This window comes from Vanessa tameamea, chromosome 25, assembly GCF_037043105.1.
Source record: "Vanessa tameamea isolate UH-Manoa-2023 chromosome 25, ilVanTame1 primary haplotype, whole genome shotgun sequence".
NCBI lineage: Eukaryota > Metazoa > Arthropoda > Insecta > Lepidoptera > Nymphalidae > Vanessa > Vanessa tameamea.
The window spans coordinates 1,637,938-1,662,844 of NC_087333.1; the positions used below are offsets into that span (position 1 = coordinate 1,637,938).

Sequence of the window (24,907 nt, forward strand, 5' to 3'; positions counted from 1 at the left end):
CACCATTTGATCCATCAACAACGAATCTATATATATAAATGAACTCGTTTAAAAAGAAAAACACTACAGTTTTTTATTGATGTTTGAGAACGAACAAACGAAATGGAACTACGGGCTTAGATAAGCTTACAAAACGATTGAAAATATCGTTGGTGGAAAAGTCGAAAACGAATGGAAATTGTATAGACACATTGACGTAATCGTAGGGGGGGGGGGGCGTATACAAAGACAATAGCTTATTTGTAAACGATAGATCTGCTTGAAATAGTTTTATCATTGACAGATTTCCATACAGAACAGCAGTCAAATTGCCATTTCGTTGAGTGATTTCGATATACTTCTATAATCATTAGCCATCGTTCGTTTGTCTGTGGAATGATTAATGCTAAGTATACATTGTTATGGATTGTGTTTCTCTTCGATAACTTTAAAGTTCATTTTACTCGATAATAATACTACATTTTTATATGCAAAATATCGGAAATCGGTTGTAAGAAACTATGAAAGATTTTTTTATGGTCTTCAATATGGCTATTGTTATTTTCTACGGTTCTCAATACAACAGCTGGCTTACATAAAAATACGGAATACAGCTTTTAGAGAAGGTCACAAATCTTACTATGATTCGCTCTTCCGAACTTGAACATGGATTCATTTTATTATTTGTCATAATAGCGACAGTTATATGAATTATATAACAATTAACTGCTATAGCGGTATTCTGTAAGAAGAAACTCGAAACTCACCGCAGAACACGAATGTGAAATGTGATGTAATAATTATAAAATTTATAAGATGTACGAATCATAATGGCGCACCAATACAAGTTGGTTGTTAACATTTCGTAAGTGAGATACGAAGTGAATTATTACAGAATCACAGTGCTTTTAGCTGTTATGGTTGTGAAGCCTGCGACAGAGTAAGACTGTTATAAGATTATTAACCTCGGGCTTGTGTATAGCCTTTGTTCTCTAAGAAAATCATTAAAATTAGAAATATAGTAAAGAAATATTTTGATGTAAAATTCTAAATAATGAATTTACGTAACAATCTTTATGTTTAACAAAACTATCTAATATATTATTACCGGAAATTACCGGAATTACCGGAAAAAACGATAATAACCGGTAATAACCGGTACTTTTGGTCCAGGTCCGTATATTATGCATCAAGATCGATTCAAACAACACAAACAATACAACAGAATTAATAGTCAATGAGCTACGAACGAGTAGAAAATGGGGGGGATTCTTACCACTCATGAAGTTGTAGATGAGAGGATTTACGGCGGAGTTGGCGTAGCACATCACGTGAGAGATCAAAGCTATGCAGGTCATTATTTCGGATTGCTTCACTTCATAGGCGACCCTGTTACGAGTAAAAAGTTTTTATATAATCTAAGTAAACACAACATTTACCATCTTGTAGTGGCTTATAAGGCTGTAGATCCCGAAGATTCAAAGCCCGGGTTGGGCTACTAAATGTTATTAAGTATTTTATCAAAAAATATTGAGTAACAGTCATGACTTTTGAAATTGACAGTTAAGCTCCTCTCCCTTTGAGTCGAAGGTTTTCAGCTAATTCCAGCACCAATGCGGGTTGGCTCCAAAAAAACATGCGCACGAACCCAAAGCACTCAAAATGTCGTCCACAATATAGTGTTCTTATTGTGAGATATCGGTAGGTGGACGAGCACATGGGCTACCTGGTAAGTTGCCACCAATGCCCATATATAATGGCGTTGTAAGAAATATTAACCATTCCTTACATCACCAATGCGCCACCAACATTGGGAATTAAGATATTATGTCCCTTGTGCCTATAGTTACACTGGCTCAGTCACCCTTCAAACAAGAACACAGCAATACAAAGTATTGCTGCTTGGCAGTAGAATATATGATGAGCGGGTGCTCCCTACACAGACGGGCTTGCACAAAACCTTTTTGAATTCAAAGATCATTTTTTTTGGTTAACTTGTATTTATGTGCGTGCTTTCGAGATAAGTTTTGATCTGTTTAATGTCTGTACAAATACCTCAGAACAGAAAGCAGGTGAACTGGAAAATAGCAGACTGCGAACATGATCACAACAGCTACGAGCATCTTGGCGGCCTTCCGTCGGGAACGAAGTTGGCCCTCGGTGGAAGCGTTGGCGTGGATTGATGGAGTTGTCCGTCTGTTGGCAGCCAACCCTGGACAATGTTGGACATCGTATAGTCAAATAAACAAACATATAACCAACTACTAATTAATAAAACGAATTCGGAACAAAGCTGCTAGCACAATTTATTTATTTGAGACAGGCAAACACATAGTACAATTTTATTAAACTTTAAAAAAAAAAGAACAAGTCAGTTTGGTATCTGTTGCTGTCATAGGCTAGACGCTAATACTTAATAATAAATAAATAAATAAATATTGGACAACATCACATACATTACTCTGATCCCAATGTAAGTAACTAAAGCACTTGTGTTATGGAAAATAAGAAGTAACGACGGTACCACAAACACCCAGACCCAAGACAACATAGAAAACTAATGAATTTTTTCTACATTGACTCGGCCGGGAATCAAACCCGGGACCTCGGAGTGGCGTACCTATGAAAACCGGTGTACACACTACTCGACCACGGAGGTCGTCAATATGCGCATACCGTGTCTATATCAAAGAGAAATGTAATCATATACATTTTTAAATAGTTTTAATAAACACTTGTCAATTCCAAAGAATTAAGTAACATTCGTCGAATACATGTACTAATTACATACCTATATGCATAACACTCATAACGTAACGTAAACTGGACTGCCTCGTTGGTCTAGTGGCTAGATATAAGGCCCCAGATCCCGTGGTCTTGTTATCAAACCCTAGGTCGGGGCGATAACATTTTATTGGGTTTTTCTATCGAAAAAATCTCAGTCATAAATCAAAACACACTTTATTCAAGTAGGCACAAGCACTTTTGAATCGTCATTTAACAAACTATTTTAAGTAAAGCTATCACCGGTTCGGAATGTAGATTCTACCGTGAAGAACCGGCAAGAAACTCAGTAGTTATTCTTTTTCAACATGTAAAAATACAGTCATGTTAGTTAAATACAATCATATGTATGTTATGTCTCCTGCGTGGAAGGCAACGTATGTACAGTGTAAACTCTCGTGCCTCGGTAAGCACTTTTGTCCTTCGCCTGAACTCTTTCCGGTCGGATTTGCAGTCCCATAGGATTATCAGATTGAGGGAATAGAAAGTGCACTTTTGCACTATCATATGTCCTGAGTAGTTGGCTGGTCGCCCTTGAGGTTGGGCGCCGTAGCCGAAATTGATCAGAGCGACATTATTATGCACTACTTTTATGACGTAACTCACTGTCTAGCTACTTGACATAATGTTGTTTTAATAGCTACTGAATTCTCCTTTTTATAAATCACATTATGAATGGAGCTTAGCCTAATAGAAAGTGAATAAATATAATCTAAATAACAATAAGTTTAGAGCAAATGAAAAACATATCATCATTGGTATGAATAAGGTTCAAGTTAAGTTAGTGAACCTCTTTCGAAAAGCACCAATTTGGCGCGTAAGCGTCTTCTTTTCAATGACTATATAATGCTTGTCTGGATCCGAATTCGCGCCTTTTATGTAATATCTCCGTAGGTACACTAATTCTTGTCATTGAGGGTCGATTTATATCTTATAAATATAATTTGCATAAATAAGTATAATATATTGATATCGATATTTATAAATAAAATACATTAAATTCAAAACAATAGCTATACAAATATTTAGTTATATTAATACAGGATACTGTGTTATATTGGCTTTGGAAATATGTTTTACCTTTTAACTATCTCCGGGAATGATACTTTTCGTATAAAACAAGCCTTAGTCAAATGTGCTTAAATAGACAAAGAACTACACTACAACTTGCGTTAAAGGGACGTGGTGGACTAAGCTCTCACATTATCCTTAAGCAAAGAGTAGGCTTTTGTCCATACAGTCGTTGGCATACATTTCTAAAAATTTTTTTTTTTAATTTTTGTGTATATTTTTTTGTATTAATTTAAGAGATTATATCATTATAAAGATACTCAGTTAATATTTTGTAAAGTATAATAAATAAATTCTTATTTTAAATTTGTTTCCTCCATCTCTACCGTTATTTAGACGTTCGTACCAGGCGACCGTGTGGCCTAATGGATAAGGCGTCGGACTTCGGATCCGAAGATTGCAGGTTCGAGTCCTGTCACGGTCGAAATATATATTTTACTCAGTTTGATATATTAATTTGTATAAAATATTTCGAAATAATAAGTATATCATAATAATATTATTTCAATTTCTATTTTAGTTTGGACGCTATTTTTCAATTTTATATTTAAAAAAATGCTTCAGTTTTGTGAAATAGAACATAATAATCTCAGGTATACTATTTTTGATTTGAATCTATCTTTTTGCATTTATTGAGGAAGTTTAACGCCGTCAATTAGGGGTGGAGTGGTTGCGTTGGTGATAATTATGATAATAAAAAAAAAACAACCATCTCTACATAGTATAAAAAAAAGTCGCTTCCCGCCATCTGTACGCTTAAATCTTTTAAAGTACGCAACGGATTTTAATGCAGTTTTCATCAATGAAAAGAGTGATTCAAGAGGAAGGTAAAGAAAAGTCGAGAATTTCAACTTTCCTAAGCGGAAAAAATAAGGGCTTTTATGTTTGTTCTTCAAGCTATGTTTCATATGGAACCTTATTGCATTCGTGTGAATCCAGTACCGGTAGTTGGTTAATATTCCAAGTTAAGTGAATATGCATAAAAGATAATCTATAAAAAACTATAAAGCGACTAGCTGATCCCGCGGCTTTACATTACATTAACAGCCTGTAAATTTCCCACTGCTCGGCTAAGGCGTCCTCTCCTTTTCAGGAGAATGTTTGGAGCATATCCCACCTCGCTGTTCCAATGCGGGTTGATGGAATACATATATGGCAGAATTTCAATTATATTAGACACATGCTGGTTTCCTCACGATATTTCTTACACGAGATGAATTATAAACACAAATTAAGCACATGAAAATTCAGTGGTGTCTGCCTGGGTTTGAACCCAGAATCATCGGTTAAGATGCACGCGTTCTAACCACTGGACCATCTCGGCTCCGTGTGTTTACCCGCGTGGAATTCAGCTTGTCACGAAAATGGATTCCATCGTGCTGTTTTATCGTTTCGGTATTTTATAATAGTAATAATACATATTTAAATTAAAGATGGATAAATATAAATTAGGCATTAGTAAGCGTGAATCTAGTGTGGATTTGATCCCACGGCAGGCAATTCCGACTTTCCGAAGTTGTGTCTTGTCTTCAACCATCGTAGGTGTAATATAGTCTCACTTCCAATACTGGGAAGAAACCCGTGTCCAAAATTGCTGATATATTTAATTATTATAATTATCTTAAAACCTCATTCTAACTCACAGTCATCCTTATTTAAATTATTTTAAAGTTAAGCTGACCGTAATTTTTTTTTTCATAATATAGTTAGGAGGACGAGCAACTAAGCCACGTGATAGGAAGTCCATTGCCCATTGATAGAATTTTGTTTTTATGTTATAGGCGGCAAACGTGCAGGAGACTTACCTGGCGGGAAGTGATTAAATATTAACCATTCCTTACAAAATTAATGCGCTACCAACCTTTGGAACTAAGATAAGTGCCTGTATTTCCACTGGCTCACTCACCAATCGTCAATTAAACAAAGAATATAATCAAACTTTGATGACATTTCTTTGTAAGCTATTAATTAATTGCATAATTAACACATACTGCCTTTATTAAGCGAGTATCGCGTTCACAAGCTGGGGTGGTTTTTAATTGGGTAATTTATAAGAGACACTGGAGACATTTGTTTTATGAAGGGGGTTATTTTTAATAGTCACAATCTTAAGGCCAATAATTGCTGTATCAAATTTGATTGGATTGACTTGAGTTATTTGAATAATTTGTATGGAGATCAATTAAGTCCCGGGGAAGGACACAGGCTATTTGACAGTGACAGTTTGTAGCGGTTATGTGTAAAGTTGAATAAAACCGCAGGTTCAGGTAACATATGAAACCTAATAATAAAATCGATCAGAAGAGGAATAACATAATTTGATGAAATTTTTTATGAAGCAATGAAAGCCCGATACAGATATCATTAAAAAAAAAAGAACGCCATGGAAAGATTGGCTTTTTATACCTAAGATCTGATGTCCAGCCCCTAAAATAAAATGTCTGTGAAAATACATTTTATTCGAAATTTAAATGCCATCACACTATTTGATTTATTTCGTCACGAACCAAGTCAGCTATCACTATAACGAGCAGTCAGCTCGAGAACAAACCAGATTCAATTTTGTCGAAATCTCCGAGAAAATAAGGAATAGCTGTAAAATGGCAGGATAATACTAGCACAGTGAGAAATATCAATACAGTCACTATGTCTACTGTAATACTATAAATGAAATAAAATCAAAATATACTTTATTGAAGCAGGCTCTCGCGAGCACTTCGGAATGTAGATTCTACCGAGAAGAATTGGTGCAGTTGGTACTCTTTAGAATCAGTTGTATATATTATTAAATATAATAATTGAATTATTATTATCCTTATTACATACTTTTTTATCACCTATATAACTAAATTAATGATAATAATATAATACTGTGATCAGTAGTGATTTCTAATAATTGGTTTTGCGAAACGGTTAGGTAACTAAATTTAGTAACAATAATTTTGTATCGACTTTCTACGTAGCACGCATCAAGCCAACTGCAATCTAACAGGACGTTGATCTTGTAAACAAAACCAAGTAACAGTCTACATATATCTCACAGCTGACCAAAGATTCCTTCTTATTTATTTATTTATTTATACTTTATAAGATTCCTTCTTAATAAAACCCTAGGTCAAAGTAATCTAAGTGGATGGTACCACCCACTCAGTATATATTCTACCACTAAGCAACAATACTTAGTATTTGTGTGTTGCGATTTTGAAGGGTGAGTGAGTCACATGGCATGACATCTTAGTTTTCAAGGTCGGTGGCGCGTTAGCAAGGAACCATAAGCTGGACCATTTTTTCGTCCGCCTACCTAAACCATAAAAAAACACGCGTAAGAATCTATTTCGATACGTGAAGGTTTCCTCACGATGTCTTCATTCGCCGAGCGCGAGATGAATTGTAAACACAATTTTCGCACTTGAAAAATTCAGTGGTGCTTGACAGGAACCCTCGAATTTCAAACAAAGTAATTTTAACCTCAAAGCCCCGCGGTGGTCTTTCTATCTTATATTTTATGTCAATAAATATTCTTTAAGTCACACTGAATATTAATTGACATAATTTATTTTTTCTAGTCACTCCTCAGACAAAAAAAAATATAATTAACGTTAAATTTACTTTTATATTACTCAAAAAATAATATTAAAATATATATAAATATATCGCTGTTGTTTTGACCGTGACTCGCAAAGAAACTGAACTGAAAATATTGGACTTAAAATAAAACTCGTATCCTCATATTCAACGTGTTTCAGAGATTTTCGGCTAAGCATTATAATACAATATCAATAAACGTACAACATACGAACAGCAACGCGTTTGCTAGTAATTATATAAATGTGAAATAATCGTGAAGTTTATATTCGTTGATTTCCATACAGGATACAGGAGTACGCGGAACATTTTGAACAAACATTTGCAACATTCATTTTGTTGCTTCACTATAAATCAACAAAATTGAGTAATTGAAGACGGCTTTTTTGACTTCACTTTACCGGGATTTTTTTCATTTAATATTCGCTTCTCTTGCATCACTATAACTTTTTCGTTTTGCTTTATAATCATAACTGTATTTCTTTCTAGTGTAAAACCACTAAAAAATATATCGAAACTAACCCCTTTTATAATATTTGTTTGACAAGTCTGACTTGGATGAAGTTTATACAAAATAAATTTATGTAAAAGATTATAGATTTAATCTAGTCTTTGACACGTCAAAGTCATAATAAACTTGACTTTAATCTGAAAGGTGATTGGTCGGTGGCAGATGACGTAATAATAAGCCAATCGGCGTTCAGTATTATCTAAGATTATCTTATCTAACTTCGCTAAGCATTTTAATAACTAGCGCTTAGTTTTGCCATCGAGAACGAACTGTCAGAAGAAATTGACAACTTATCCGTTATTACTTACAATTATTTTGTCCGCTGGCCGGGCAAAGTGTATGAGATTCAGTGTGTCCAGGAATATTGTCCGACCTCCACAGAACTCTGACGATCTGCCAATACGCAATCATCATCAGGAGAAGTGGGAACCTGTATAACAAAAACATTTGATACACATATCGAACTATATAATTAGATTGAAATGTGAGAGTAGGTAACAAAGACGAGAGAGTATTGGGTTTCAATGTTACGACCATTATGATATTTGATCCGCCGCAAGTACAGTTTACCTTCTTAAAGGAGATTGCTTTAAGAAGGTAAAATGCACTTGCGGCGTTTCGTTGAATTACACCAGTTGATCGCTTTGACAGTTATGTCTCAACATTGTTTTTAGTAAGAACTAACTTCGAATTTCACTCGAGAAATGTTGACAACCAATTTATACATGTATTCTTTAAATGCTATACATTAGCAGCCTGTAAATTTCCCACTGCTGGACTAAGGGCTCCTCTCCTTTTGAGGAGAAGGTTTCCCCGCTGCTCCAATGCGGGTTGGTGGAATACACATGTGGTAGAATTTAGTTGAAATTAGACAAATTCAGGTTTCCTCGCGATGTTTTCCTTCATTGCCGAGCACGAGATGAATTATAAACACAAATTAAGCACATGAAAATTCAGTGGTGCCTGCTTGGGTTCGAACCCGAAATCATCGGTTAAGATGCACGCGTTCTAATCACAGGGCCATCTCGGCTCGATAATGCTAATTAAGTGCTATAATTAATTAGTATTACTCAATGGCATATATTGTACTGACATTTCAGAATCGTAGTTAACGATAATATTCGACTTTTTTTTTACAGAATAACTTCATAGATACAACATTCAGGTTCTTACGTTTTTATTTTGAATAAGGGCGCCCCATCTGCAGAAATCATTCAAGGAAAAAGCGAGAAATACCCTTACTTAATAACGTTTGAAAGTAATTCTTAAAGGTAATGCCGAAAATAAATAGATATTTGTAATTGACGTTTATTCGTGACGGCCCACGGCAGTGTTCATTTTGAAAGTAGCCTTTGATGTCGAAATTATATATCTATAGAAACAAAAGATTTTTCGAGAAAGAATAAATAATATACCAAAGGACTGCTCCTGATTAAGATTCACAAAGATGATTATTTTGTGTTCGAATTTTATCATGAAATTGACTGAAATAATTGAATGAGTTCGACCATGTTTGATTCGATTAGAAATTATTTGATGATGTGTTGAAAAAAAATGTCAATTCTCCCTATATATTAATTTAATTTAACTTTAACAATAATTTTCATCAATATTTAATAAGTTAGTCGAGCGTGTGTAGATATATCTTACTGTTGACTTTTGAAAATCCATATCGTAATTGCTTGTAAATAATTTAACACAGTGAGAAGTTAAGATGACATTAAAGTATATTGACAAAATGAATAATTTCCTCGCGTCTGTCATACAATGGATTGCTTGATTCTTCAACCCTCACAAAAGCAACAAGATAATTTCTAATAAAATAACCGTTAATTTTTTATAGCGTAGGTAAGCGGATCATGAATGTCTATATGCCCTACCTGATCGGAAATAGTTACCAAAAAAAAGAACCATTCCTTAAATTGTCAATGCACCACCAACTTTTGTAACTACATGATGTTACAAATGCTTATAATTGACACTGGCTCACTCACTTTTCAAATCGGAACACGACATTACTAAGTATTGTTGCTTAGATTGGATATATGGTGAATGAATGGTACCTAACTAGATTATCTAGAAACTGCTTTTCATACCTAATTATTATACTATGGTCCAAAACAGTTTTAGAATGCTTACGTTATTATTTGATAAGCAACAGTCAGTCAGATCTTGTTGCTGGGCTTTAGTCTCTTCTGCTCTTGAGCAAAAGATTTAGAGATAACACAACACACTGCAATAATGAAGAGTGGTGGGTGCATTGGTGCTATTCCTCACTGCTATGCACGAAATTAAAGATAAAATTTAAGGGCATAAACACTTAGCGCTTGCCCGGGCTCGAACCAGTAATTCCATCTTTCCACTGGATCGTATCGATTATAATATGTTGAGTAATTTAACGGCTCAGAATATCTATTATTATATTAAATATAAACTTTTGTAAGGACACTCGAAATTTCATTGGAAATTTTGATTGATCGAAGCATTCGAATTCGATGATTAATAAAGTTTTATATTACGCAATCTTAGTTCATGAACTGTTCAAAATATATTTAATTTAAGTTATGATTCAGCGGATTGTAAATTATTATATTATACAACTTTAATGGATCGTGTAATTGGTTTTAGGAAAAAAAAAACCCAATACCTTTTTATGGTTTCATATAAAATCACAAATCTCAGAACCTATAAATTACTCAAAAAAGTTTAATACAAACATTATTAATAATAGTATTTTCTTTCGTTTTTCATATGTATATTATGTAATTATAAAATATTTTATAATTAATTTACATGTTCAAATTGGAGACTGTTGTGTACATTTTTAATTTATATACATGTTAGTGAATTTTTAAATAATTAATACGTGATTAGGAACTTTTATAAATAAGGTGTTACATATTACTAAATATTACCTACTAAAATTCTGATATGTAATAGATGGAAAATCCCCTTGAGCATTTTACTCGGTTCTTAATGTGATGTAATTTTGATAAGGGTATCGTTTTAGTGCTATCATTCTGAAATTATTTCTGACATGTCCCGATTGTGTTTTGTGATGAGTTTCGAGTTTTTTGTAGCATGATCATCATGTATTATTATTATTGATTTAAAAAGTAAATTCTACATTTACTAGTTAAATAAATAATAGAATGTTATTTTAATTCGTACACAAAAATAATTATTGTGGTTATGGGGTTATATGGCGTACCGTGATAGGTATCACTGAGTATTAGGTACTGTTTAAGTCTACGATTGAGACAGGCTACATTTAGTACTTATACAACGATCACTAGTACACGTTTTATTTGGACTGCATTCTGATTGATCAGATAATTGGTAACAGTTTAGAGGCTTTCCAGTAAAGTTCGAATGACAGGAACATGGGACTGAGAGATTCTACTGTGAAATATCGATAATCTAGATTTATTTCACTGAGTAAGTCAGTGTAATTACTACAAACCTTCAAAATGTCTATAGACTTTTTGCATTAAATAATTGCTATTTGAATTAAGACAATTTCCATTACTATAAAAGTTTGGATATTTAAAACAACAATGGGTACTTGTTTTGTTGACGGTAGTTTACTTACGTGTAAAGGAAAAGCGCCTTTATAATATGCCATTTAAGATCACTTTCGTCTGACCACGTAGGTGTACATTGCATGAAGTATTGCGCGTCGAATCGCAGCTCCATGTTCTTCTGCACTTGGAGCACGACGAATTCAGGTACATCTGCATAAAATAAGTGATTAATAAAGTCTATATATACAAAAGCGAAATACTACTCACTGATTAATCACAAATCTCAGAAACCATATCACCTACAAATTTGAAATTTGATATTGAGGTTCCTTGTAGGACATCCACTATGAATTATACGAAACTCCATCCCTAAGGAGGAAAAATGGGGATTGGAAGTTTGTGTTTTATAAATATCGCGCGGGTAAAGCCGCAGGTTCAGCTAGTAATTTACCTAAATGTCATATATAGTGCTTCATTTAATTCGTAATTAATCTGTACTCATTACAAAGAAACTTCTAGAAGATTGAACGAGACTATATTAATACCGTTTATAAGTAATCGTTGGCAGTTCATAATCAAGATAATATTATAAATTCAAAAGTGACTTTTATTACAATGTCGCGCTTAAACTACTCATGTGAACAGGATGATTTTTTTTAAATAAATTGTCAGGGCGAAATAAAATGACATAAAAAAAGGACAAGCTGACCCCACAAATCGGGGACAAAGCCGCTGTAACTGGTTCTTATCTTATATCTTGGAAAATTACATGTTTAACATGAATTAATCATAATCTTCAGGAACGAAGTCACGGGCATGAATGATCGTTTATATTTATCTGCTTTCAAATATTTCAGGCATTCATTGCTGACGTCACATGTCAAATCCAGTTGAGGCGTATCAAAAAAATCGTTAAAATAACTTTATATTACGCGTAAAATTCGGTAGAAGGAAATGGTTGAATCCAATTGCTAAAATTGGCTTTTGGTGTATCCCTTAATACCACGGAGACAGGATTTTTTCCTTCACAAACAAATTTAGCGCTGATTTTTCGTATTATATCACTTTTATTGACTCTGAGAATACCTGAAAATGACAGGTTTTCTTCAGGCGAAACCAAACAGCGTCTTTATATGTGTTTCTGTCAGCAATAATGAGCGGGAAGAGGGAATATATCTCTCGCTTTACGTCAATTAGTTTGATGTGCCTAATTTGTAATGTAAAACTAATGACTCTTCGTTGGATATCAGATGGACAGCAGTTTTAAGGGCGAGGAAAAATATTAGCTTATTAATATAAGATTTTTTTTTATACGCGATTCAATTAAACTTCAACGAGCAGTTATTAATACCACGGTACTTGGTTGTTTTTAATTGTATGTTCAAATATCTGTTGTGGCTATTGTCTTGGCATTAGTAGTGATCGTTATATCGAATCTGGTTAAGTCGCAATATTTGACGGGATTTTTCATAAGTCAATTAAATTTTTGTTTCTTCTTCTTTTTCTTCAAACTTCGTTTGTTTAAATATACCATTAAGATAATATATATTAAAAATAAATAGAAATACCACATTATAATGTTACTTACTGAAAAGTAAAGACAGCACCCAGATGATAAGTATTGCGGTCTTCGCGCGACTTGTGGTGGATTTAAACTTGAGAGGGAAGCAAATGGCGTACCACCGGTCCACTGAGATGAACGTCAGAGTCAGCACCGACACCGTCACTGATACGGACTGTAAAAATAAAATACATGTTATTGTATGGTAATTCAAAATGAAAGATAAACATTGATAAAGGTTAATCTTTCAACGATACTTAATATATAAATGCCATTTAATACAAATGACTGAAGTTTCATTTAATTATTCTGGAATATTGTATTACCTAAAGCTAAACCCAATGGTGGCGCTTTAAGAAATACAAACCAGGTTTTATACTATCAGCGTCAACATCATAGATATTGCATCTTTAATTGCACACATTGACCTTAAGATTTTATTGCCTTCATAACAATATATATTGTATAGATATTGATTTGGTGTATCATTCTATTGTTTGGTGGAGCTCGGCAATTTAATGTGCCTGAATAATTATTTTGGATTACAGTTTTGGTTTGTCTTCTTCTCGTTATATGTAAATTTTTTTTCTTATGTTGGTGTCGGGTGATCTTAAATTTTTGATTCCCAGACTGGTCTCAATAGAAATCAACTATCCTGGAGTCAACTTCATGATGAAGTTATCTCTATTATTATTATATAAAGCTTGTCATTATGTTTGACGGTAGTATTAAAGATGAGTGGGTATCTGCCAACAGTCATTAGGTTCTCGGCTAGTGACGTATTATTAGTGAACGTGGTGAACTTAAGCATATTCACCATTCCAACATCATTTTAAACTAATTTAATGCACCTCGATTTAACACAACCTCCTTTCCTTAAGAGAATATATCTTATTAAGCCCTCACGCGGGCTTCCCTTCTTACTGTCTCTGGACTTGGACTGTTGAAGCAGTCAACTGACGTTCAGTTAAGTCCACAGGTATTATAATGCCGGTTCAATGCTTATTAAAACATTAATTCTTATTTAAAAATAATTTTAAAATTCTAACGAGATTTTTTGCATATTTGTTTAAAAAAAAATATTCTTATATATATATATATATTCGTAGTCGTTATTCAAAGCGACACTTAAATTAGTTATGGTAAACTTGTTATACCGCAAAAGTGACCTTAATTCCTTAATTTTAAGGCCGTAGTTCATTTGTAGCGACGCTGAGTAAATTAATTAGTATTGACGCTGATAGAGGAACCGCTGGATCACCATAACGACACCATATTCAATTAACTCTGTTAGATCGCTCTTTATATATAATATATTTGTTCCATTTTAAGTTTTATTTTGTTAGATATTTTAATCTTATTACAAAGCAAAGAAGGAAGTGATGATTTTGTATTTTACGCATTGACAGGGAATAGAAATTACCTAGTCTAGTCTAAAGTCTAGAATACGTAAATTCAATTCGATAAACATACTTATAGATCGCTGCTTAAAATTCGCACAAACACATTAGGTTTCAATTTCAGAAAGGACTATTACCAATCCTGTTTCCAGAGAGTTACTAATATTCTACTTTCCTCCAGTTTTTAAAACACTAGTTTATAAATATGTATGTTTTTGGAGTACCACACTAAAATCCCAGGGTATCGAACATATGATTTTCAGATGTGTACTAAACATAGGTTGAAAACGGCAAGTCTTCGACGAAAACAACTTTAGAGCAAGGTATTTGTTTCTATATTCTATTAGATATCTGGATATATAAATAAGTTATATGACACAACAAAACATTAAATTGATGATAAAAAAAGCGTGAAGTGATTACTTATTGATTTGTTCGATTCAATTATAAAATTCATAATTAGCACACAAAGCGCTTGACGCGTTTTTGAGTGTTCTTCCACTCGATCATCTCAGCTTAAATTGCACTACAAACGATCAAACTCGCAATGTGTAGGTTTGTTTGCAAGTCCGTCTGTGTAGGTATCACCAATTCACCATATATTCTACCTCTCATCATCCTCCTGCCCTTATCCCAATTTTGCTCGGGGTCGGCGCAGCATGTCTTCTTCTTCCATACTTCTCTGTCGGACGTCATCTCACAAGTAACATTCTTTCTAACCATATAGTCTTTTACACAATCCATCCATCGTTTCTTTGGTCGTCCCCTACCTCTATATCCATCCAGATCCATTCTCATAACATTTCTCACATGGTCCTCATTCCTCCGCATAACATGCCCATACCAAGACAGCCGGTTTCCAGATAGATTCTCGGTTACCGGTGCCACTTTCAAAATTCCTCTTATGTACTCATTCCTTAAAGATCAATATATTGTATTGTTACAGTAACAAGAGTCTACATCTTAATTTCCAAGGTTGATGGCGCATTGGCGATGTAATTAATGTATAATATTTCTTACGGCGCCAATTTTAATAGATGGTGGTGAGTATGTATCAGGTGGTATGTAACAATAGTAAAAAAAACAGAATAAATTCTTTTGAATCTTAAAGCCAAAATGTGAAATAACTCATTTATATAGTAACTACTAACTAACTTTAAACTACTAACTCTATAGTTAGTATATAAAATATCTAAAGTCGGGTGTCCATATTGTAAAACCGGAGTGTTAAATATTTAAGGAAGTATATAAAATTGTCTCGCTAATAAAACCACTTGGTTTTGCGGCTTAGCCTCTGTAATCCGTCTTTAGAAGTCGTTCACACCGAATTAGATTTGAAAGGCTCTTTCGATAAGTAACCATCAAAATCCGTCGAAATAACTTAAGAGCTGTTATGTGAACCGTGAAGGAACACTTTTAAAGGAAATACTCTTCTAAATGTATGTAAGTATTTATATATTTTTTAAATGAATTTTTAAATGATAAGTGGTTTTTTTTATTTATATTTGGACGGAAAGTTTATTTGGGGCTAGGGCTTTGTGCAAGCTCATTTGGGTTGATACCTATCACTCATATTCAAACACTAAATAGTAATACTTCGTATTGTTCTGTTTGGATTTAAAGGTTGAATGAGCCAATATTATGGTACTATTGTACCATATTGTGACAATGGACATAACACCTTAGTGCCCAAATTTGGTGGCGTATTGGTAATATGTAGTACCAATGTCTATGGGCAGGGGTGACTTACCATCAGGCTGCCTATGCCCGAATCTATATACTAAATACATTAAAATGGTCTACTGTGTGCGGATATTTGCACCCATAGCTTCTGCAAGAAGTTTAAAGCGTTACTTAATAGTCATAGTCTAGTTTACGTGACTAATGTTCATTGTAACATCAACACCTTTGAATTATATTCTTTTACAAGGTACAGCCATGAACTAATTATTAACAGTAGTATAGAAAAAGACCCTGAGTCCACTTCTCCTATTTGAGGAGAAAGTTACGCTGTCATGATGGACCAACGCTGGTTGGAGGATAACCATGTAGAATACTTTCATACAGGTTTACACATGCAGGTTTCCTCACGATGTTCCTACATTTGCGAGATCGATTCTAAATACAATTTAATTGATGCATGAAAATTTTGTGGTGATATCCTGGCTTAGAACTCCTCAGTTAAAATTTAAATATTCTAGTTGTTCCATCATATTGTCTCTTTGACCTTTAGCTAAAGGTAAACTAAGGAACTTTTAAACATACAGACGTTAAAGAGAGAGATTATTAAGTTGCTGCGTTAGGACTGGTCCATGAGAGGATTAAGGTCAAACAATACGTCGATAATTTCTCAGTCGTGTTCCATACACGCAGTTTATTGCTCCACGAATTGCACTTAAGTTACAACCGATTTCGTAACAACTTCAAGACGACACTCGTGTGCTAAGTGCATGATAAATCTTCGTATACTTAACTAAAATCTATCTCGGGGTGATATATTGTCACCTAGGCAATATTACAACTGTAACTTTTATAGGAAATATTTATTGGTACCCTATGGGGGTAAGAATGACTACGTGACGGAAATGGCCATGATGTTTTATGATGTCACCAATGTTCAATCCCCGTCGTTCTCTACTCCCTTGTGTGGGTGGCCGTAACTCATTCTTTCTTTTCAAATAGAATAATAGCAATTTCCCTCAGATTAAGCTTAAAATTTATGTTACGAGTGGGGACGAAATTAGCCCGAGAGGTTAGGATCGAACCTGACACTTTTTACATAGCAAGGCGGCCCGTAATAATTGCATTATTTACTCTTTTTATGACGACTCCATGTTTTTTGTTTTTTATGTTTTCTTGCAATAAATAAAACGATGTTTCATGTCTGCTGGGCATCCCGTGACGGCAGCAATTATTCACAGAAAGGAGAAAGAGAGGAAAATCTCGCATGGTCGTATAACGCTTTTTCTTAACGTCGCGATTTCGGCCAGTTCACTTTACTGTAAGCCGCGTAAAAGAATTTCGTTCTAAAAGTTATACCAAACTAACTAACCTACCCGCTTCGCTGGGCATTAAATAAAAAAGGGGAATTCGGAATTCAAAAATTTTATAGTTTATGACTATAGACGATTCCACGACGGTTGGTAATTTAGTTTCCTATCTAAGTACTGACGTGATTGACGTACAAAGAAAAAAAAAATTTAGTTATAAATATATATATGTGAAGAATTATAAACACAAATTAAGCACATGGAAATTTAATGATACATGTCTAGGTTTTTCGGTTCTTCGGTTACGTCACGTGTAATCAATGAGTAGACGCGGCATATTATATATATCACTAAAGATAAATTCGGCGATCCGTTTAAAGAATACTTTGAATATTAAACTTATCAAAATTATAGTGTGAATTTCCTATAAATTTTAAGTCTTGATATTCTAAAAACTTATTTAAAAACATGTTTGTCGATGGTTCAGAAATCTTGAAAATAAGGCAACTAATAAACTTAGCCAATAAACCAGTTGAAGCGATGAAAATTGTGTTAGCAATAAAATGTTTTTTATGACGGAAGCGTCCTGTTACGGAAATTAATTTTAAAAAATCTTGGAAATATAAACATTTTCCATATGAATCCTACTATAGGTATCGAAATGGGCGATCATTTGAAATACTTTATTTATTTCGGCTCTTGTGAATCGTCTTATATAGTGAAACTTGGTGATAGAGCTTTGTTCAAGCTGGACAAGTACTCACTCATTAGATATTTTATAGTCAAGTAGTAGTTTTCAGTTTTGTTATCATCCAGTTTAAAGGTTGAGCCAGTGTAATTTGAGGCGCAAAGGACATAACGTATTAGCTCTCAAGGTTGGTGGCGCATTGGTTTTATGTAAGGAATGGTTATCATTTCTTAACACACTTAACACCAGGTGGCCCATTTGCCCGTCCGTCTACCATACATATAACCAATTTCTGATTCAGAATAAGTTTCCTACTAGAAAATACAACTTTAATCAGAATTTACAGTTAGTGCTGCCATCGAGAAATTTTTACTCTCCTGTGGATTTACAGCTTCTACATAATAAGAACTCAAAATAATTATTTTTAAATTCATCTACGTTACTCATGTGACCTTCAAATGAACTTCAGCGTTTGTAAGTCAAACTAAGCTGCTCTCATCTTGGATGCATACATTGTATACGGCAATACAACGTTGCAACATCCTTATTGAGCTTTAAATTTCAAGACAAAGAAGTTTGTTGACCGAAGATAAGCATTTATTGTATATAGACGGACCTGCAAATGGAACACCTGATATTTAGTAGTCACCACTATCAACAGATATATAATCCAACATTATAAGAAATATTATCCATTCCTTACATCACCAATGCGCCACCAACCTTGTAGTCCAGTCATTATTTACAAAAAACAGCCAGATTTTTGGATGTGTTGTAAGAGGGCCTTAGAAAAGCTACATTATCTCAATAACCATCAACGGTAGGTTAAAAGTGTATTAGACCTAAATTGTAGAGCCTAAATGAAGCAACAAAAAAGTGTCTTATAATAATTCTCGTATCACGACGCACATCCGAGTTATCGCAAAAATTCAACACTTTTTTCAAGATGGCACCGAACGAACATAGGAAATCGAGGTCGACAATTTCAAGTTAAGCTTTTTTAAGGCCCTCCTACGACATATCCAAAAATCAGCGTTCTCGGTTCATTTGCATTTGCAGATGTATATTATGACTGGACTATTGTGTTTTTAGAATTATATCCTTTACGTATAGCACTTCATTTAAATCTACTCTGTATTTATCACATCATGTAAAAAAGTCAAAGTATTTTTTTTCTGAATACCTTTTACTTTAATCTACTTTAATTTGGTTTTTAATGTATCATATTATCAAAAATTCATTTTAGCCTACGTCTAATTCTGTTTCTGTTTTTGTGATAATATTATATCTGGAGACTTGATTGGTATTTGTATCTTTTGAATGTTTTAATTATTCATATTATGATAAATGTATATCTTTCTCCACAATAAACAATAAATAATAAAAATATAGTTTTGCCGTTGGACAATTACCGACAGTTACTTGACTTTTTTTCCGTCTTGTCAAAATATTTTATACACAGACATGATTACAGTATTATTGTGTATTTACATTTTATTCTTAACTAAAAAAAAGTCATCCAATTATCTAATTAAGGGTTCTTGTATTCTAGAAACAGTCAAGATCATCCTTTGAATATTAATTTATTCGACACCAGCCCTGCATAGTAAAAGGAACGAAATGTTCACCAAAACTCTGAAATATTCCGAAATTTCCGATGCGTTTAGGCATTTTCACCGTTTCTCGTATACTTCTACAATTTAAGAATTAAATTTTTAACCGAATTCAAAACGAAGAATTTCTCAATTCGGTTGTATTTTTGTATATTTGTTACCATGTGTTATAGCTTCGGCGTTTATGAATCTATTTGGAAATTAATTTTCGTATACACCATGTAGTATAGCCAATACTTCTCGTTCGGTCCTAATTCAATTTGAAAAATATAACTCTCCAAAGAGTGAAAAATATGGCATAGAATTTTATAATTTATTTTCTTAGAATTATATGAATGTTTTTGTTTTTATATATATTTTATATTATGCTTGGATACGAAATAGAAAATTTCAATTGCTTATTATTTCCAGCGAAGGTCTGCGTAGAGCAGTTCAAAGGATTGGTAATTTGTTCTGCCCAGACCTGACTAATTTAGTAGAGTGGATAGGACTAGTACTATTTAATAACGAAATACGTATGCGATGTCTTCCTGATTTTGGTCATCTCAGCCAGTCTCATGGGAGACTGATAATCAAATACGCAGGACATTTTACATACATGTAGCACACAAATTTACGCGCAAACAAAAGTGCATTCATGATCCGATGGGACGGCTAATCTAAGATGAACGAAATGAGTTCAGTCGATGGACACAAAATGTAAAAAGGAGTGTTAACAGTGGCTCCGTTGACTTACTTGAGCTCCTACAGAAAAATTCTCGACAGAAAAATATCTAACAACTTTTTCATTGGGCCAACCCCGGGGACCTCGAGGCGGTCATGTATAACAGAAATATTTACATTAACTCGTACAATAAGACCAAAGAAGAGACTAAATAGAACTTTATCATTTGTCAAAGTTTTATTTAGTTAATTTCTTATGATGAAGACTTTTTGACTTTCAATTTGCTTCTGAAGATCTGAATTCAAATTTACATGTTTGATTACAGGTGGACTTTTTGCAAGCCCGTCTTCCATCCGGTTGATACCACCCACTAATCAGACATTCTATCGCCAAACTTTGTTTTGTTGTTTTCCAGTTTGAAGGGTGAGTGAGCCAGTACAATTACAGGTACAAGGAATATAACATCACAACTACCAGTAGGTGCGTTTGCGATGTAAGAAATATATAATTATTCTTACAGATCCAAAAAATATATCTGTTTAGTAATGTCTTTAAGCGCTACGTCAGTTTGTATTCGAAAATATCAAATTGATATCAAATATAATTTTAAACGTAAATGAAGTAGAAGAGATAGTTCAATGAAGCTATTAAATTATAGACGAGCTATATACTCCAAGAAATGTTCTGAGAATAGTTCTAATGAACTTAATAAGTTCTAAGATGTAGTATCCGGGATGCAGTGAACCGATTCTTCCTTTATTACTTTATTTTTATTCAACTTCTTAAAGATTTTATTTCTAGAGAATTAGAAGCATTCGCATGTATAAAATATAACTTTGTTAATATTATAAATATTACATAATATTATAAATACATTTTTTGTAGTTCTCATGTTAATTTAGTAAGTACCACTATTTAACATTTCTTTATGTTTGAATTAGTTCAGTTTAGTCAATATTAATATTAAGGCCTTTACTATATGCAAATAACATTTTAAGATAGTTTCTGTAGAAATCATGACCGCGTGGAATGGTCTCAAGAATACATGCAGCATTTCTCCGTCGAGCTCCGGGCAAAAAATGAACCAGCTCTGTCACCAGTGGGAGCAATAAGGTAAGGTGTAAATATTGATGTGTTCTCCTATGACTGGAGGTGCACATACATTTTAAAACATAATGACACGATTGAATATACGTCTAAATGTGTTCTTTGTTTGAGATCCTTAATCTATACTCTATACTAATATTATAAATTCGAAAATAACTGTCGCTGAACCGATTTTGATAAAATTAGGCATGAATTTCATTTCAGTTTAAATTCAAGGACGCAGGCTATTTTTTTAAAATGAGATGTGACAGGTGTGTGCTATAGGTGAACTTTTATTTATATAACTATAATAACGCCGCAGGTTCAGCTAGTAAATAAATAAACGTTATGAATATATACGTAAACTTCAAGTTGTTATTAGTTTTTATAGATGCAATCAATTTTATTTAATAAATGTTACGTGATGCTATGAAATACACCTAATCCAGTACGTAAAGACACCCCAGAGAAAGATACAAATTTGGTTTAAGCCAAATAAATTTATTTGTATTCTGGATATACATTTATTAGTTTTGTATTTATGTTATTTTATTTATTAATACAGCACTGTCCACCTCATATTCTATGAGCTGTCACCTACACTGTTGATTGAAAGGATATTATATTGCGCAAAGTCCTACCATCAAATAAATATTAATACTAGTAATGTAAAATATAACATTTAAAATATTTATAACGGTAGCTTTGCTTGCAAAATTCTGTCACATGTTTTCCAGCCCGCAATATGCGATCGTAGTAGAATTAAACTAATGGCCCGAAACTTTTCCTTGAGAGGAGAGAATGCCTTTGACTTGCAAAGTGGGACACAAGGGCTGTTAACCTTATTATATGTCTACGAACGAATTAGTAAATGGAAAGATTTCTCGAAAAGCGTTTAGTTATTTATTAATAAAGAACTTTTTTGCTGGCTTGTTTAAATTAGCTCTATTATATATGACAAGTATTAAGTATTATATAGTTTTTCTTTTAAAATTATAAAAGTACTTGTAACTCTTTTATTTTAGTGTATGACGTAAACGTCACGTAAACGACGTATATTTTTATGAGAATGTTAAAAAATATATAATTTTCACTTCTTAGAGCTCGTTTACATCAGAACCAACAGATTTGTAGCCGTCAGCTGTTTAAGCCGAAAAAAGGTTTTCCTGCGCAAAAAATCTTACATGAAGTATGTTCTCGAAAAGAGAAAGCACAATTACATGACTGGTGGAATGAATCTGACACACGCTTTTACGATGTTGCTAATCATTGTCGAAGACGAAATAAAGTATAAATAGAAATTAATCACACATTTTGAACACGACCTTTTGGTTAAAAAATACATATACATACATATGAATGATGAATTAATGAATGAATGAAATATACTTTATTGTACACCACAAACATAAATAAAGAAACACACGGAAGAAAAAAGTAAAACGTAGTTAGTAAAATACAAAAACGAAAAATAAAAAATAAATGTTGGTCACGAGTGTTCTACAATGGGAGGACTTATGGCTAATTAGCCATCTCTTCCAGACAACCCTATCTGAGCGAGATTTTTAAAACCATCGGCGTAGGCGGTGCGGTCATAAACTCACATACAAATACAATACACACTAATACTTATACTTACTACATATATAAATATGTATATATAATATATATTTTTATTATACACTAATACATATTTAAGTAAATAAAATGTTTAAAAAAAGGAAATTAATTAACGTCGTCTAAATTATTATTTAGGTAATAGCTTTTAATATATGTATATATATAAATAACAAATAAATACATAACAAGAATCTATATACTATGCAAATTCGGTTCTTTAAGCTGTTTATCAGTATGCTTAAAATATTTTACAGTTGCAGCTAAATCGTGACAGAACGTTCGAAAAACGTATTACGGCCGTAGCTTTTTTAAAACCTATTGATGTATCTGTTGGTATTTAAACAATAATAATATTCTTTATTGTTCGACATAAAGATATAAATTATACACTAACGTAGACGTTTAAATAGCTTTCCGACAATCTTATGGATTGAAAACGAAATCAATATAATTTTAAATGTGCGTAATATATGCAATAGAAATTGATGTATGTATGGGATGAAAAGTCAGAGTAACAAAATAATCCTTAGCTATTTCTTGAACATATATAAGCCGACATATTTGTCGGATTGATAAAGCCGGTCCGACATGATGTAAACCAGCTCGTATATATGACTGAAATGTGTGCTTCGAATCCTCATAATCACGTTTCAGACGATATGAAAAGGTTCATTCGGATTGTAATAATGATATTCAAAAAATGTTCCTCGAAACCGAGTTTATGAGATGCTATTTATTAGAAGAGAAAAATATATGAAAAAGAGATTTGTCGTGGGACACCCGGCCAAGATTGCCAAGTGGTTAGAACGCGGGTATCTTAACCGACGATTGCCGGTTCAAACCCAGGATAACACCACTGAATTTTCATGTGCTTCGTTTGTGTTTATAATTTATCTCAGGCGGTGAAGGAAAACATCGTGAGGTAACCTGAATGTGTCTAATTTCGCATTAACAAACAACGAGCGTTGGAGCAGCGAGGTAGAATAAGCTCCAAACCTTCTGTTCAAAGAGAGAGGAGGACTTAATCCAGCAGTGTGAAATTTACAGGCTTTTACTGTAACTGTTACACCCGGTTGGAACGGCATTCCTTTCGCTGGGTATTGTGTAATAACAGACACAACTAATAAATAAAATAAATTAAAAAAGTTTGAGGATAATTAAATAAAAACTAATAAAATCACTATTAAAAATCCCTTGTGAATTAAAACAATAACAAAAATACGTATAGATAATGTTATATTAAACTACTAGCTGACCCGGCGAACTTTGTTCCGCCTTAGATGCAATAAATGAGCAGATTTTGGATTTTACTAAGTTCAATTTTTTTATTAATATAATAAATATAAATTTAAAAAATCAAGTATTTTAATGATTCTTTTGGTGCATAGGTTGGACTCTTCAGTGAAGCACTTAGTGACGACATTTTTTGTTTTATTATTAATATATATTGCGATAGATTCGATTATTGGAGGCAAGGGTTTACTTCGTCAGCAGCAGTTGATCTTAGAATTACTGGCAGTGTTCGGGGGAAATAGCCAGACGGTAAAATCGTTGCACCTCCAAAACATCTCAAGTCATTGCGTAGATATTTCAATGTTCGGTTAAGTGCTTCCAATGCACGTTTATGTGACATTGTGCATTCAGATGATGTTTGAAACTTGCTGATAAAACTTTGACCATTGCGGAGTGTTTTGGAATATATTGGTTCTTCAATAGTTTGAAGATATAATGGAAATTTTAATGCTGAATGAGCCATACGGCATCCTCCTAACAAAGTGGCTGCTATTCCAGAAGAAGCAACTGCAACCTCAATGTTGGATCTCGCACGAAC

At 33.3% G+C, this 24,907-nt stretch overlaps 1 protein-coding gene and 1 non-coding gene across 2 annotated transcripts in view; one reads left to right on the plus strand and one right to left on the minus strand.

Moving 5' to 3' along the window:
* LOC113401810 (orexin/Hypocretin receptor type 1-like) overlaps positions 1 to 24,907 on the minus strand; it is a 139,457-nt gene that overhangs the window by 3,082 nt on the left and 111,468 nt on the right. Inside the window, exons 4-8 of the mRNA XM_064218886.1 lie at positions 13,043 to 13,190; positions 11,523 to 11,664; positions 8,239 to 8,360; positions 2,035 to 2,191; positions 1,256 to 1,368 (exon numbers count right to left, since the gene is read on the minus strand). Coding sequence (XP_064074956.1) covers positions 1,256 to 1,368; positions 2,035 to 2,191; positions 8,239 to 8,360; positions 11,523 to 11,664; positions 13,043 to 13,190 — 682 coding nt within the window. The remainder of the gene's footprint in view (positions 1 to 1,255; positions 1,369 to 2,034; positions 2,192 to 8,238; positions 8,361 to 11,522; positions 11,665 to 13,042; positions 13,191 to 24,907) is intronic.
* Trnar-ucg (transfer RNA arginine (anticodon UCG)) lies at positions 4,186 to 4,258 on the plus strand. Its single transcript has one exon. It is a non-coding gene; the product is annotated as a tRNA-Arg (tRNA).